The sequence below is a fragment of the Brienomyrus brachyistius genome, chromosome 4, assembly GCF_023856365.1.
Source record: "Brienomyrus brachyistius isolate T26 chromosome 4, BBRACH_0.4, whole genome shotgun sequence".
Lineage (NCBI taxonomy): Eukaryota > Metazoa > Chordata > Actinopteri > Osteoglossiformes > Mormyridae > Brienomyrus > Brienomyrus brachyistius.
This window is the reverse complement of record NC_064536.1, coordinates 15,620,524-15,636,679: the sequence shown is the minus strand read 5'-3', so window position 1 is coordinate 15,636,679 and position 16,156 is coordinate 15,620,524. Positions and strand designations below refer to the sequence as shown.

The window sequence follows — 16,156 nt, the reverse complement described above, 5'->3', positions numbered from 1 at the left end:
GTTTTCCCATCCCTCTGCAACCATAAATGCAAAAGATACACAAACATACACGAATGAAACCAATGGGATAGAATCCACTGGTGAACGACTCGTTTCGGCACAAACCTTCGAGGTTGAACATCTCGCTTCTTGACACTTCTACGTTGTTACGAACCACAAGAGAGCTCTGGGTGAGCCTCTCTGGGGATATTTGTGCATCTTATTCAGCATTTTCAGGCATGAAATGGAGTGCAGACGCAAAACATTGAGATTACTGGGTCCATTCAAAATAAATCAACCAATCAGAACCCAGGAACAATCAGACCTATCAGAATTATCCCTGGATGGAATGCAGCCCATGCCAGGGAGAATATATATTCAAAGGAAGTAAACAGGTTTTTAATTACTTTTATTTTCAAATGAATTGCCAAAAGTCTAAATCAGTCAGATATTAGATATTAAATATACATATAAATGTGATTAAAAGAACATTCCCAAGGTCACACAGATGCTGTCTTTCTTAACTCCTATGAGCAAGGATCAGATTCGCATTAGAAATCACAGCTTTTTACAAAAATGATTATGTTCCTGTCATTTCACATCTCTGAAATATAGCCACACCAAAGTGATTTTTTTTAAAGCCTAAAAAATATTTAAATGAAAACCAAAAGGCAACCAGACATTGCATGTTAAACCCAACCTGAAAACACACAATAGCTGGTCTACTAGTTTGGATCCCCAGGATGAACATACAAAATCCACATCACTGTTAGACAGGTCAGTACTTATAGGAGAATTGCCATGTTCAGTTTAAAACACACATTTCCAGCAAGATTAATGTTAATGCAAATAGAATGTATTATTGTACAACAGGGAAGGACATACTTGTGATACTTCCTGGATTCCTATTGGTTCAGTGCAGGGGTGGATGATATTTTTTCCTGCACGCATCACCGGCCAGACACTGGGGGCACTTTGTTTCCCTACATCACGGTGATTGTAACATGAAGCAACTGCGTAACACAGACAGTCAACCTTCGCAACCGTTTCATGTAGAGGAACCATTATGGCGACCATGAGGCGATTCCCACTCAAGCACAAACACCAAAGGCTGAGGGGAAAAAAAAACGCCCTTTTCGCTTTGTTCATCTATAACCATGCGTCTGTGCTTCACATTTGCACCGCAAACAACCCATTTCCACGAACAGATGCCGTTTATGAGGCCCAAGGTTCTAACGAATGACCTGCGAGCCATTTTAATTTGGAACGGACGGTTAAAATCGGCTGTTCTTTCAAGCCATGGAGCGAATTTACAAGGGGACGGCCGTGTTCTTTAATGCAAGTGTGCCTGGTCCACATTAGGGGCTATTTGAGGACAGGTCCCATGGCAAGGGGTCGGTCAGTCAGTCTGGAGCAAATTGCTGGAGCAGAAAAGGCCCATGTGGACGGGCGTGTTTTCAGAGGAACACCAAAGCAATTTAAAGAAGTCTCACATTATTATTTTAACTTCAATTTGAAGAAACAATTTTTTTTTTAAATTCCACCAACATGTTTGCTTTAAAATAAGCAAATGGCTTGACTCCTAGGCTTGCTCTGCTCCCCGTTCAATCACTCCCCGACACTACTTCTGGTATGCCATTGCAGGAGTGGTCGCCCCCCTATGGCTGCTGCTGGTACTGTCCCTCTGTGGCAGTGTAGAAGTCGTCTAGCACGCTCTGGATGTAGTCGAACGTGGGCCGGTCCTCTGGTTTGTTCTTCCAGCAAGTGTTCATAATTTCGTACAGCTCGTTGGGGCAGTTTTCAGGTTTGGGCATCCGGTAACCTCGCTGAACTGAGGTCATGACCTCAGCATTACTCATTCCTGCAGGAAAAGGGGAAACATGCCAACAATAAAATCACACGTCACAGGAAAAAAAAACAAACAGTTAAATGAATAATGTGATTGGACTAAATACCAGACTGCATTCCTGATTTATAGCATGCAGTTAGCAATACCACCACTAGGTGGAGGCAGAGCTACAAATTCCATTTTGAGTGACTTGCGTTTCTCATTAAAACAAAGTATTTTGTGCAGATTGAGAAGACAAAAAAACAACCATTGCGCTCACTGAACGCTGCAGCAGACTAGTGCAAAAAATAATTATGACCAGAATATTACAGGCCTGAATCAATGGATGGCCACCATGCAATTCAAGTTAAGCGTCTTGGATACCACCTTTAAACTTAAAAGTGTAAAAACCTTGTCAGACAGTCAGGTCTAAGCACATAAATAAGGGCGAGGAATTACCGGGATAAGGCATTTTCCCATAGGTGATGATTTCATACAGCAGGACACCGAAGGACCACATGTCAGATTTGATGGTGAACGACCCGTAGTTAATAGCTTCAGGCGCCGTCCACTTGATGGGAAATTTGGCCCCTGCAGGTGAAACACAAGTGTTATAAAGGGTCAGGAAACTCAGATCCCACCGTTTGTGCCCTTTAACACAAGTATGAAAGGGAGACGTCTCAGCTTGCTGAAGATGGAAAAAAGAAAATCAGCAGAGGTGTCCACGGAAACAGAGCATGAGAGTCACTGGACTGGAGCACTGATAAGGCAGCCGCACTGCAGCGCAGTGCTGGAAACACCTGCGGGCCCGTCCGTCCCGCCAATGGCTGCCGGCGCATGCAGACACACTCGCTCACTCGTGCTCTCTCTCGCTCGCCCACTGGGGCGCAGGCGATTCGCAACAGCGGCCGCGATGCCACCCTGCTCTTCAACGCCAAAACGGGCCGCAGAGCTCAGCGCCACGTGACGATCCGGAAAGCGCACAGAGCCCACAGGATGTCCCCCAGGGCCAGGCTGTGGGTGGGGGTATCTCTGAGGTTTGGGGGAGGGAGTACTGCCTGTTGTCACGGACACTGAACTTGCGCACATTACATCGCTAATACCACACCTCCAGGTTCCAACAAGCTGCTTAGAAAATATATGCTGTTCATTGTACCTCCACACCTACCAGTAAATAATGCAATAAGGCTCATAAAGAGGTTCCTTAACACTGAACCTCCCAGATGCATTTGCTTTGGCCTAGCCAATGGCTGCAAAGATTGTTGACCTGTCAAATAGCACGCTGCCTGTTTATAGGACGAGTTTTCCCACCCTCTCTGGCCGTGTACTGGTCATCCTCAATTATCCTCGCCAGGCCAAAGTCGGCGATCTTGCAAAGCAGGCTCTCTGACACCAGGACGTTGGCTGCCCGCAGGTCACGGTGGATGTAATTCTTCTTCTCGATGTAGGCCATGCCCTCAGCGATCTGGTGGGGGGGGGGGGGGAGGGGGGGGTGGCGGATGCAGGGTGTAAGCGCTACAGACCGCTCAGAAATGGTTTCACTCTTACAGTGTCACCGGCTGTGTGACTGCCTCCATCGGGAAGCGTCCTCGTCAGCAAACGCTGTCGCCTATCATTCGCAGATAACAACTTTAATTTGACAAGAACAGCACAAAATTGGCCGACGACTGGCACTTCAAAATTTTCCACAAACAGGAAGCGTCTCAAAATATGCCAGAAAACACGCTGTCAACCAAGCTAATTTCTGTTCCTCTTTTGGCATATTAATGGAAACAAAAATAAGTGTTCGTTTCGAGAAGTGTTTAATGAGTGCACGCATTTGCCCTGACGGGAAAAAAAAAAATTAAGTTACCTGAGCTGAAAAATCGATAAGTTTGGGCAACAGTACTTTTGCCCCCACTTCACTTTTCAGGAAGTCCAACAGGCTTCCTGTGAACGAAAACAGGAAAACAGACGACTTTCGTTAGACAGGACAAATGTGACAAAGAAGCTCCCTGGATTCAGGATCCGTCCAAGGCCTGTGTTAGGCGTCATCAAGGGGGCATTAACGAACCCCCTGCACACATCTGCGCCTGAACACAGCTGTGACATGACGTCGTACCTTAATATTACTTATTGTGAAACAGGGTACTTTTACAGTCACATTCTTACTCAGGTAAATGCTAAAAATGACAGAATAGAGAAGTATAAGGTTTTAGTAGACATTTCTAAAAAAAAAAAAACTGTTCCATCGTTAACTTGAAATGAACTCCTCTCTAGAGAGACATTTCGACTGCAGTTCTGCTGCGATTCCCAGCGTGGCAGGTGTCCCTACCGTGGGCCATGAACTCAGTGATGATGAAGATCGGCTCGATCTTGGTGACCACGGCGTAGAGCCGCACCAGTCGGTCGTGCTGAAGCGTCTTCATCAGGTTGGCCTCCTCCAGGAAGGCTTCGGGCGACATGGTGCCCGGCTTCAGCGTCTTCACCGCCACCTTGGTGCTGTTGTTGTAGTACGCTGCAGGCGACAGAGTAAACGCACCACAGCTTCAAATCGCCCCCCTGTTCATTCATTTCAAATTAAGTACCACGGAAGTTTAAGACGATGTCGAAATGGAGTCTTTTGCTTGATCTTAAAACCTGGTTCAGGATTTCCATAATAAAATCAGGACTGCGAAATGGAATCACCTGTATCTGGAAACCTCGACGGTGCTCGCCGCGCCCCCCCCCACCCCCCCAAAAAAAAAAAATGTAAATGAAAGTGTTGGAAGGGCCTTGAAGAAGCGTTGAAGTGTCACCAGGACAGAGGCCACCGATGTGGGCAAGGGGCCGCGGACTACAAGTGACCTGCGTCCTACCAGAGCTACCCTCCTTATCGAAAACTGAAACTGTAAGAAAATGTTTTTTAAATAAACTATGATACGAAAAGAAAAAAAAAATACAACCAAAGGAAAACTATAAAATGTTGCTTCTGAAACTAATGTAAATAAAATAAAAATAAATCTCAAATATGCACTGTGTATTTACAGAGCATTCCTTAAAGATCAGAAACATAAAAAAAATTAAAAAAATATTAAAAATACTTAAAACTTTCAGGCTACCCCTAAAAATAAAAAAAACTAAAAAAAGAAACTAAAATAAAATTAATAAAACATAACTGACTATAATAAAACCTAAATTTCAAATGAAAATTGAAAATAAGATAAATAAAAATCAATTTTAAATAAAAATGAATGGTATAACAACACAGCGCCCCGCTGACACTTCCTGTGAGCGAAGCAGGAGAAGCCACTTCCTTTCGTCCGTCAGGGAGGTTTTTGTGGCCAAATATCCTCAACATGAGGCCACTCGAGGCTGGGATGCTGTCAGCTGGGACGGGTTGGTGCTGGTCCTGCCCGATCTAAACGCTTCTTACACAGGAGGTGTCCATCTGCAGTTACCAGGCTGTGCTTCTGCAACTACTAAAAGCCCTGCTGTTAAAGATCTTAACACCTTCTAACCAAAGTAAATACAAGACAACGCAGACGGCTCCTTTCGCACAAAGCCTTTGTAAGCTGCTCGCAAGCAAAATCGACCTGTCATCTGGCAGGTAGGCCGCCCTCGAAAAACTCCGGATGAGAAACGATCGGCTGCGTTTCCTAGGGAAGGAGAGGGACTGGAGGAGAAGCAGAAACCTCCAGAAGAGTGACAGATGGCATCAGTGGAGTCTTCCCCAGCTCAGAAAGGAGGAAGCGCTTCTCTCGACAGGAACTATACGTCGTTTGAATATCTGCAAAACTGGCTGCTTTCCGGACTGGGCTGGCCAGACCGAGGGTCACAGAATACAGGGTGCCATGCCCATGCAAATCCATAACTGGGTGCCTTTGTCTCACGCCTGATAAATATCTGACGCCACCCAGATGGACATAGATATCGTGCTGTTATATACGACATAGCCTGAACACAAGAGCCGACATTTAAAGGAGCTACGTCATTTGAACGCAACGACGTTCAGCCAACTTCTATCATCTGTACAGCGTTCCATAATAAATTAATGATACCAGTGTCTCACTGATTACCGAATAGTAATAGAAACATGAAAAGTGACACGTTATGATCATCTATCGATTCTCCTTCCCCATTGTGGTATTGATTGAGCGTGGGGTCGGCGTAAGAAACTAAATGGGAATTCTTGGGAGTGTTTGCGAAAGCCGCTGAAGACACACCAAGGCCAGCAGATGGAGCACAAAAAGTTTAGAAACTCATAAATGCGTGAAATATATGTACAGTGCTGGACTGGAGGAGGCCAAGTGTGTTTACGGCAGCCTCTCATGTGAGATCTCGCAGTGATCTCGCCGTGATCTTGCAGTGATCTCTGCATCTCGCATGTCTTGTATCTTTTCGCTTCACTCCACTCGCATGCTTGTTTTCACTCACCGAGGGGATTAAAGGGAGCAAAAAAATAGTATGATTTTTTTCAAGATCCGGGGGGAGAGCGTTTGCGCCCCTAACCCCCTCCACGTGGAAGGGTTGACTGCACATTGTCCGTTTCTATGGCAGGATGCTGCTTATAACCACAAATTTTCTGCATTTCCCAGGCACTCAAATGTTTTACCAGAAAGAGGTAGCAGTAAGTTCCTGGTCAGAATTCCAGGTTCCCCTGACCTCCAGGCAGATGAGTCAGCAGTTTGAGGGCTTACTGAACGGTCACAGTGCAGCACACCGTCCCTTTATTCACACGCATCACGGTGCGGAACTTCTACATGAAATCCAAGTGAAACCCGAAGGAGAACCGGGACACAGCTGAACTTCAAAGTCACGGCTGAGCGGAGAAAGCGGCTCACCCATCCAGACCTCCCCGAACTGGCCGGCTCCCAGCTTCTTCACCATCTTGATGGACTCCTTGGAGATCTCCCAGGCGTCTTTGTCCCAGGGCTTTTGGGCCTTGGGTTTAACGCATGGCTTCTCCAGCTTCCTGCAGAGGCCATCAGCCTGCTCTGTAAGCCAGATGCAGAGGGTCTCATTCTCTCCCCGAGAGACCCCCGGCCTTCAGTGGTTAACTATTATATAGACTACTATAGACTCCCTGAAGGTGGGCATTACCAGAGGGGATCAACCATAAGTACAAATAATGTAGGATGTTCTTAAAGAACTAAAAACAAAAAAAAAAAAACAAAAAAAAACTTCACGCTACTTACTATGGTAATGACTTATCATGCTCCCAATATCCGGGAAGGTGATTTTGGGAGAGATATAGTAGCCGCCACTATCCAGGGTCCGGATCTTGTAGTGCTTGACACTGTCTGCACCCTGAAGGTCCACATCTCTTATTGATAGAGAGTAACTCCCTTAAAACAAAAGCAAACACAGTGCCTCAGATCCAGAACACTGCCCCTTTAACATGTGAGCCACACGAGCAGGCCATCCTGCCTGACGTTTCTTTTTCTCCTGGAAACATATTTTTACACAACATTTATTGAGAGGGAGCTTTTCAGTCTCCTAGTCATAAAACCGGAGCACTGAGGTCTTACAAAACAAGGAACTACTTATAACGTAACTCCGTTTCCCGACATCATTCCGACTACCATGACGCAACCATCCTTCATTTAATAAACATCCTATTTATTTATCTTACACTTTTATCCAACGTGCATTTTCTTGGAGCGACTGGTGGTTAAGGGCCTTGCTCAGGGGCCCAATACTGACATCACTTTGAGACTAGGATTAGAACCGACGACCTTCCGATCACGGGCACTGTGTCCTGACCCGCTGACCCCGCCCTAGAACATCTTGATCTATTCTCAGACCTGTCTCCTGCTGTTGGTCTAATCTTTTGAGGAAACATGAATGTAGATAATAAAGATCTCCGGACAATGTTCTTCAAGGGCCAAAGATGCGCTTTTACTGCTGTTTGGCCTTCAAGCCGAGACCCCCACACCCTACCTTTTGAAGTCTCACTCTCTCGGAGGAGGTAAGATCCCGCTTTATTTGCTGGTGCCAAGAGCTGTCTCTCTGCATCTTTCCTCGTGATATCTTTGAAAAACCACCTGCACAACAGAACACAAGTTACAGTTAGCGGTAAACAAGCCCTATCATAAAAACCACAAGCTAGGTGAAGGCTGGAGTAATGGATTTCCTGTTATGGACCACACTGGAATTTGAATAAGAACATAAGAAATGTACAAACAAGAGGAGGCCATTAAGCTCGTTTGGGGAGAACGTAATGAATAGCTCAGGGTTGTTAAAACCTTATCTAGCTCTTATTTAAAGGAACGCAGGGTTTTAGCTTGTGCTACACTAGCAGGAAGACTATTCCATACTCCGACTTTACACAGCATGTAGAAGTGCTTCCTCAAATTCTTTTTAAAATGTTCTCTCACTAACAGAAGTCAAATGCTTCTCACAAAAAGGCCTGAAATTGGTCCTAGTAACAGAACTGAAATGAAAGCCCATAATAGTCATCGCCAGGTCCATTCCAACCCCTCCATTATCATGAACACTGACGCAAGTTATTGTCTCCAGATTAACTTCAATGAACGCAGTCATGAGATAAGCATGGTGTCTGGGATGCCACGCAGAAACACTGGAATGCAAATCTGCCTTCATCTGGACCAACTGGTTTTTCCACTGTACACCTTTTGTAAATACAACCCGCAAACTAATTGCTTGTATAACCAGGGATTATCACATTAAGCACACAAATCTGTGTAAATAAGGTGGATGGGTTCGATGTATTAAAGACTGAACTATCTTTTTGTTGGGACCAAAAGTGAACAAGAGTGGGAACAGACTTGGGCAATACACTCACTCCTCAGTCTCCATCGTGTTGGCTTCTGCCACATAGTTTGAAGGGATAAAACCTTCTTTCCTACTGGTTAGGGACTTGGCTCTCCACCATTCCCCCTTCCTACAAGATAAAGACAAACCAAGATCAGTACAACCAGGACTGGGATATGGTTCCACTGGAAAGGTCTCACTGATCAGGCATCCAGGCTGAAATACTTACTCTTCAAGAACCCTAAGCTTCTCTCCTTTCTTAAATCCCAGATCATCGGGATGTATGGCTTCATAGGGGTACAGGGCAATCACGATTTTGCCAGATTCATTTTGCTCTGCAAGATAAAATAAATAAATAAGGACGGAGTGCGGGACCCTTATTCAGAGATACTGTTTCTCACATAACTGCCCAGTGCCATCTTCAATTTAATTGTTCTGTAGCTCTACAGGGGACTCGGAGGATAGCGTGACTTCCTCTAGCAGTGCACCAGTCCGGAGGGGCGGCCAGAAAGGGTTGAGGGAGCCAGCTATCGTAGCCTGCTAAAACCTGCTATAGCCCTACAGGGAAACGATGCAAATCATTTCCTTGCAATTGCCCCCATCAGCACTGACATATGGGATGACCTGGAACATAACTGCAACACGGAACTTCGCATAAAGCTGGCCAGAATATTTGCACTGGATGACACTTTCAGGAGTCCCGGTGCCTTTTGTTAGCAGACCATGAAATCGAAAAACCTACCTTCCATATTTTGGAAGACCTGACCAGGTAGGAGCTGTCCATCCTGAGCTGGGACCTACAAAAAGAAGTTCAAGGCAAATGTATTCATGTGGGCAAAGGCAGTACAGAGATGGGTGCTGAGGTCTTTGACATGTCAAACACAAGGCAATACTTGCAATATTTCACAGAAAACCAGTATTACCAGTAGCATTGCTTAAATGTCCTGTTGTTCTACCACACCTGTCATACAGCGCATGCAGTCACACACAAACATATTAATTTTCCTTCATCATGATACATTCTTGCGCAGGTGACAAAAGCATCCATAATGACTGGTCAAAGAGAGTGATTGGAGGATCAAGCGGCTGATGGGGAGAAGAGGCGTTTCCTCCTGACCTCACTACTTACTATCGCGTGCGGGCTACCAGAGGTGGGATCTCGCACATAGATTTGGTTGGTACGTACAGGCGGTTGTCTCTTCAAATCGAGCGCATCGCCATTCGATCTGTCACGTGGCTTGGATTTCCGACAACCCATAGTATCTGTAGAGGCGAAAGAGAACCGAGGTTTCAGTCATTCGCTGACACAGACAGACAAATCGATTTGGGTTAAGGGTCAAAGATCCAAAGTTCACTTGGACCAATACTACATCATGCGATTATACCAATGTTCAAATACACTAACAAAGGTACCAGTAAGAGGCTCCTAGGACAAAAAGGGACAGACAGCAGAGGCCCACGGCGGCACCCACTCTGCCATGAGTATCCAAAGACAAGCTGGCATTGTGGCCAGCAGAGAAGCGACTGCCAGGAAGGTCCTTCATTTTGGCTCTAGAAAGGAAGTGACTAGGAGTCACGTGTCTGCCTGATAGCCAGCCCTCAGAGGGCACCAGCCAGGCTCCAGCACCGTCAGCAGTTTAAGCATAATTCACTCGACTGGATATCCCACTTTTACGCAATTTATTCCATTTCGGATGATTTAGAATGTTCATAAAGCATGCAGAGGAGGGGGAAAAGCTTTTCAATCATTTTCAGCCCATCCTGTGGTCATCATCACTTGGAGCTATTAATGTTATTTCTTTGTTGTTCTCCATCTGTCAAGTCCATGGAGGTGTTGTCCATCTTTTCTGTTGTTAGAAAGTACACAAATGTGTCAAAAAATAGGATGTCAAAGGAGCTGTGGGTCACGGAGGCATCGGGTCGGGCGACGGGGTCTGGTTACGTTTAGTGGAGGTATAAGAAAAGCAAATTTAAGCTCATACAACAACTGAGAAGAGGAATTAGGCGAACGGTGAGTGAGCGGACTGGTCACATGACTTGGTCAAGACCTCCATACACGTTTTGGGAAAAATAAGTATGTGGTGCAGCCCACAGGGCTATGCTGTGGCTGTCTGCAGCCTCACTTCCTCTGGTGCACAAAACACTCAGTCCAAATCAAGTGCAGACGTTCAGTTCTGATGCGGCAGGCAGATGCTGGGCCCCATGAGCCTGTGTGTTAAAAATGCTCAGGTCCTCACAGGCACACGAACACCTCCCTGGTGTCAGTCATTTTTTGCGTAGCAATGCTCAGGTCCTCACAGGCACACGAACACCTCCCTGATCTCAGTCATCTTTTGTGTACCATTTCAAAGCAGTGTTGCACGGTATAAGATACTGAAAAAGTACCGCAATATCCCGTAGTTAAAAACTACACTATTTTCCGCTTTATTAGTATTAATACTTAAGAAAATGTCCTATGACTTTTGGTGCTGTGCAACAGCGGGTCCGCTGGGCTCCTTCTCTACGTCATGCTAACCTTTTTTTCTCTCACCCTTCTACAGACAGGAGAGCACTGATGGGGCACGGTTCATTTCATTCCGTTCACGCAAAAGATTCATTGCCGTTTCCATAAAATAGATCAGAACGCTTGGGTTCCTACATGTCAAAAATAGCGTACTATTTAGACTAAATAGTGCTAAGGGGTCAGCTAAAAGTCGCCAATAAGTCATGTGAAAAAACTGGCTCTCTCGTTCAGTACCCAATCCGAGTCTCTCGTTCAGTACCCAATCCGAGTCTCTCGTTCAGTACCCAATCCGAGTCTCTCGTTCAGTACCCAATCCGAGTGTCTCGTTCCGACATGACCTTACATGCCTCGCTGGCTCTCACTGGCCATAGTCGAGGAGGGAAGTATTATTTCTGAAAACAAGCTGAAGAACGAAAAAGAACGAATCTTTGCAGGGAAGTGAATGTGAGTCATTAGTTCCTGTTCGGGATTCGTTCCTCACGAATGAATCGTTTGCGAACGTCACACCATTACAGGAGACCCATGACAGCAAATATGTGCCTCCGCCAGTCGTCCACAGCTTGTCGACAACGCAGACGTACGAAGTGAAATGAGGCATTATTTCCACTTGCATCGCCGACAGGCAAGCCGACAGACCCCGTAAACTTTGTGTATAAAAGACGTGATAAATCAATGCTGGCCAAGGGAGCCAAAACGAACTTAAAGCGCATCACCGACAGACATCCCGCATTATTTCAAGAATTTAAGGGGCGACACTTTAGCAAATGTGATAATTATGTATCAGGCCTGTTCCTCAAATATACGTTAAATGAGTGTGATGTATTTTGTGAGAATCTGACTTTTTAACCAATTAAGTTTGAGAGTTAAAATTAAGGGCAAAGATAGTCTGCTAAATTTGACGTTTAATCTTTTAATGTAATCATGGGATGCAGCATGTGTAAATATTCCTTATTACTAGTAAACATGGTCAGAGTGCAGACCTCTGCCAAGGATATTGAAATATTTCAGGCATGTATTGAAGCCATGATTTTGGTATTGTGACAACACTATTTCAAAGGTGTATGAGCTTAACCGGTGTCCACTTTCGTGTGATATCTTTGTAAAACCACTTGCACTGGTGTCCAGCTTTCCTTTACGCGTTTCCTTAGTTTCGACACTGGCATTCATGATACGCCAACTCGACATCTTTTCTCATCCAACCCACCAGTGTGGCCGCAGCCGACGGACGGCCAGACTTAGGCAGACGTCCTCTCACGTCTCGCTGCAAACCGGCAAGCTAAGCATGAAGCAAGAGGGAACGGAGGGTGCGAAGCGTAGCAAATGAGGAACCGAAGGAGCACCGTCATCAACGGCACGCCGGGCAGACGCGACAGGCCCTGTGATGTGAAACGATGCTGCGATATAAACTTCTGCAAGGAGGTTATAAATTAGAGAAGTACTGGGCCTTCACTTCAACATGCCACATTTAGCAGTTTTGCTGTCAAAAGAGAGACAGATTCACTCGCCGAACCAGACAACCTGTTCAAACAAGTAAAGGGGAGACATCAACCCTAAGGGCAAACAGACAGCTAATTACAATTACTACACAACAGGACAGCTTTTCCTGAGAGGCAAATCATAAGTGGGTGCTTCATAGCTACAGTGAGGACCTGCCAACTTAGTACCAGCCTTGCGTGCTCATTGCCACGCGTGAAACAAGTACCAGTCATTCGTTCATTTTGCCGGAAATTTCTGTGACCACTTCACCAACGATGGAGCACAGTCAAGTCGCCTTCACTACCAAAAATTGATGCCACGCATGCCGCAGATAGCCAGGGTGAGTTAAATACCAGACTTCCATACACAAACAAGGCCATTAGGACAAAAAAAATAAATAAAATGCCACCTGCTTTCGGTTGCCGTGGCGATGTTCTTAGCTGCCAAACAGGAAGTTGCCGGCAAGACTTGTCAGACCAGGCCGATTAACTGTGCGCGAATAGCGATCTACAATTCCTCTAGTGTTGACTTTACGTTGCGTGTGACAGGGATGACAAGGGCGCGACCGAGATGACGTGGACTTGCTATGCATATGACACAGGCAAGTGGAGCATATGACGGAAAACATATATATAGATTGGAAGTTAATAATATACGGATCTAAGAGGAATAAGGCGTGGATAACAGGAATGGAATATGGATATCATAAGGGCATGTAACGGTTCAGACGCAGATCTGACATGGAAATGGCCAAGATGTGATCCAGGATTAAATTCTTATGCCGTTATTGTTACGTAGGTGTAAAATGAATGTGGGGTTGCCAGGTAGTGATACGGAGTTTATATGCCGTTAGACTCCATCTGTCTCATCACATCGCACACAGTCTTGAGAGATGGAGCCAAGTTTCCATTCAGCGACGAGCTTGTACCTTCCACAGCTATGGCAGTCAGAATGCTGCACAGAGACCGGTGGGGACAATTGGCACAACAGAGAGAAAGAGGAAAGAAAAATAAGCAAATTACGGCCAGAAGACTATAAGCGTTGTAAAACAAGACAGTGATTAGAAAAGTGATACGGCAGAACATGCAAGGGCCTAATGAGGAAGAATAATTTTGAAATGACTGGTACCCAGGGGCCATGTAATAACAGTTAACCAACAGCAATGTACAGCTTCCATGTCCTGATGAATGCTATCTAGTACTGAGGGGAAGGTTATTCTCTTTTTAAGTTTGTTCTAAATAACAACACAGAACAACAGGAGTCTCCCGATTGCTGATAAACGCCTCCACTTTTGTGGATCCCTGCGCACCAACACCAAAGGAGGTCACAAGTATTTCCATTGACTTTGGAATTTAATTTTGTTGTTGACATTAATAACTAATCCGCTTGGCTGGGCCTGTATTGCAAGTCCAGACTGCGTTAATATTTGATAGGAGAAATGGCAGAGTTTACCATCAGTGATCACAAGGTAATCACTAACCCAGGAATTCATGCATGCATAACGCAAACGGACACAGGGTCCCAGGGGCGTCAGAAGCATTTTCAATGTGGGGGGGGGGGGGGGGGGGTCCAAACGAATAACTATGAAATGTGAGGGGGACACGTCCCCCTCAGATTTAATGGTGGCAACGCCCATGCAAAGTACACAAGAAAACAAGAACCGTCCATCCATCCAGCCCCTTTTCTACATGAAGGGACCAAGAACCAAGAACAACAGGCCATCCTGATGATATATAAACTCATATGTGCTCAACAAGAACCTCCATAATTTTGATTTAGATTAATTGGCAATTAAGTTGTTCTCCCCCCAAAAGAAAAAAAAATGATCAAACTCTTTCCTATGCCGTTGCATATCGGCTTCTGTTGAGAGTGCTGTTCAGTCTGTGCTGCCTGGAACAGTGAACACCACCATAAATTACTTCTGATTTTGAAGTATGAGAGTTGAGAAGTTCTCAGACTATTTCTAGCGCGTCTCACAGCGGGGGGCGACATCCACTGTATTGGGCAGCTGGTCGGCGATGTCCGGAGACACCTTCCCGGACAGTTACATTCAGCTCACTGCCTCACATTTAAAGTTTAGATCGCCGAGGACTGAGAAGCACAGCATGATTTAAACAAACTGACGCTAAACCAACAACATCACGGTTATAAGAATATCTTCCTTGCCATTCGCATTGTTATTAATGTTATGTTAATCTTTACCCTAGATTTGCTCACCTCATCACAATCGCGCCAATACAAGAACAACACCCGAGACCCAGCTCTAAGACGCAGCAATTTCTGAAGTATAAAGGGCAAAGTGTCTGAAAATTAAATTAATATAGTCATCTACCTTAATGATCAAAACTTGCGTTTTACAAGAAACCGATCTCAGGAACATAACTAGCAGCCTAAATACGCACGAATACAACAAATTACTTACCCGTCAATTACAAGCGATTCGGCGTTTAGTGCATCTATCTTAAAAACAGGCAGTTCGAGTGCACCAATCGCTTATTCATAAAGCCGATTTAAAACTCCGCAAATTCGCTGCAGCAAAGACCCATTCACCACGCGAAAATGAGGAAACTGAAATTAGACTCGCGTAGGGAGTTTTCTCCACCAACTTCCTTGTCTCTTTGATTTGCATATGAACTTGGCACGGTCCAAAAGCCCGAGCCTCAGAAGACCTTGAGTTAACGGGGCAGCTGGATGAAGGCGGTGCAAACACGCCTAGGGATCTCATCTGGCCCGAACCTCATGCTTGCTTACACACCGCGACCGGTTCGGGCGAGTCCCACCGGAACATTGGGGCAAAGGCTGGGGAAATACCCCGAGCAGCGAGGACGCACCTTTCATTACTTATTAGTCATTAATCCCCCAACACTCAGTGTAAATTACTGTTCACTGATAATTACCATTGCGTTTATAGTTATTTCCATCGTTACTTCACTCTAGGGTGAAACATTTACGCTATACTCTTACCACTACTGAGATTGCTACATTTTATGTGAAATGTCATTAGTTTATATTTAAAGCACAAACTATCACACTGTAAAATTTATTCAAGTTAATATGCGTGTCCTTAAATTTTACTACATTAACTGCACGGGACCCTGTCATAAAACAGAAAAAGGGCCAAACTGCGCTTCTAACAACACGCTCTCAGAACCTTAACAAATATAGTTTCAGTGACAAGTTTTCTTCAATAAATATTTTATGGTAAGACATCAGCACGGAACATTACACTCTAGTCCATTTTTGCTTTTTTCCAGCACTTTTATTATAAAAACGAGTTAAATATTGCCAGCAGCCCAAAAGAGCAGTTGCGTTTTAAATATGGCCCACGTAATGTAATACCAATGTATTCATCCTAGCCATGGTTCCTCTAACCCCCAACCCAGTATATAACCAAGGGTATTTAATATCACACATATTTTAATATTTATTGTAAAACGTCCTCGTCGTACCTCCTTCAGATGACCGGCTGTTCCTCCGAGATGCGCTTTGCCCCGCCGTATCTTGCGTAATGGGCCCGCAAATTCGTCGCGGAGGAAGCTGTTGCTGCGGTGCCGCAGGTCCTCGAAAACTTCGTTTCGGTTTAGCAGCAGGAACCGAGAGTCTGGACGTGGTTAATGTCTTTCAATGTGCCGATA

At 45.1% G+C, this 16,156-nt stretch overlaps 1 protein-coding gene across 4 annotated transcripts; it reads right to left on the bottom strand.

Moving 5' to 3' along the window:
- Positions 1 to 373: 373 nt before the first annotated feature.
- On the bottom strand, positions 374 to 16,120 carry lyn (LYN proto-oncogene, Src family tyrosine kinase). Of its 4 annotated transcripts, none has more exons than XM_049010383.1 (13): positions 15,971 to 16,120; positions 9,729 to 9,805; positions 9,285 to 9,339; positions 8,772 to 8,877; positions 8,574 to 8,672; positions 7,709 to 7,812; positions 6,964 to 7,113; positions 6,610 to 6,762; positions 4,122 to 4,304; positions 3,660 to 3,736; positions 3,119 to 3,272; positions 2,267 to 2,398; positions 374 to 1,840 (listed from the first exon to the last, which is right to left on the bottom strand). In XM_049010383.1, the coding sequence occupies exons 2-13, from the start codon at positions 9,798 to 9,800 to the stop codon at positions 1,638 to 1,640; spliced, it is 1,488 nt and encodes a 495-aa protein (XP_048866340.1). In that variant the 5' UTR covers positions 9,801 to 9,805; positions 15,971 to 16,120; the 3' UTR covers positions 374 to 1,637. The 4 variants fall into 4 exon arrangements, with proteins under 4 accessions (XP_048866340.1, XP_048866338.1, XP_048866339.1 ...); XM_049010381.1 differs by having other exon boundaries at positions 9,672 to 9,805; positions 15,971 to 16,119; XM_049010382.1 differs by lacking the exon at positions 15,971 to 16,120 and adding an exon at positions 14,944 to 15,215.
- Positions 16,121 to 16,156: the final 36 nt, after the last annotated feature.

Excerpts from the sequence above, each read along its gene's own strand:
- lyn (XM_049010381.1), bottom strand. The coding sequence starts at position 9,800 with ATGGGTTGTCGGAAATCCAAGCCACGTGACAGATCGAATGGCGATGCG. Across the intron at positions 6,763-6,963 it reads CATGATAAGTCATTACCATA|AGCAGGCTGATGGCCTCTGC; the intron begins GTAAGTAGCGTG and ends TCTGGCTTACAG. Across the intron at positions 3,737-4,121 it reads CACTGAGTTCATGGCCCACG|GAAGCCTGTTGGACTTCCTG; the intron begins GTAGGGACACCT and ends TTTCGTTCACAG.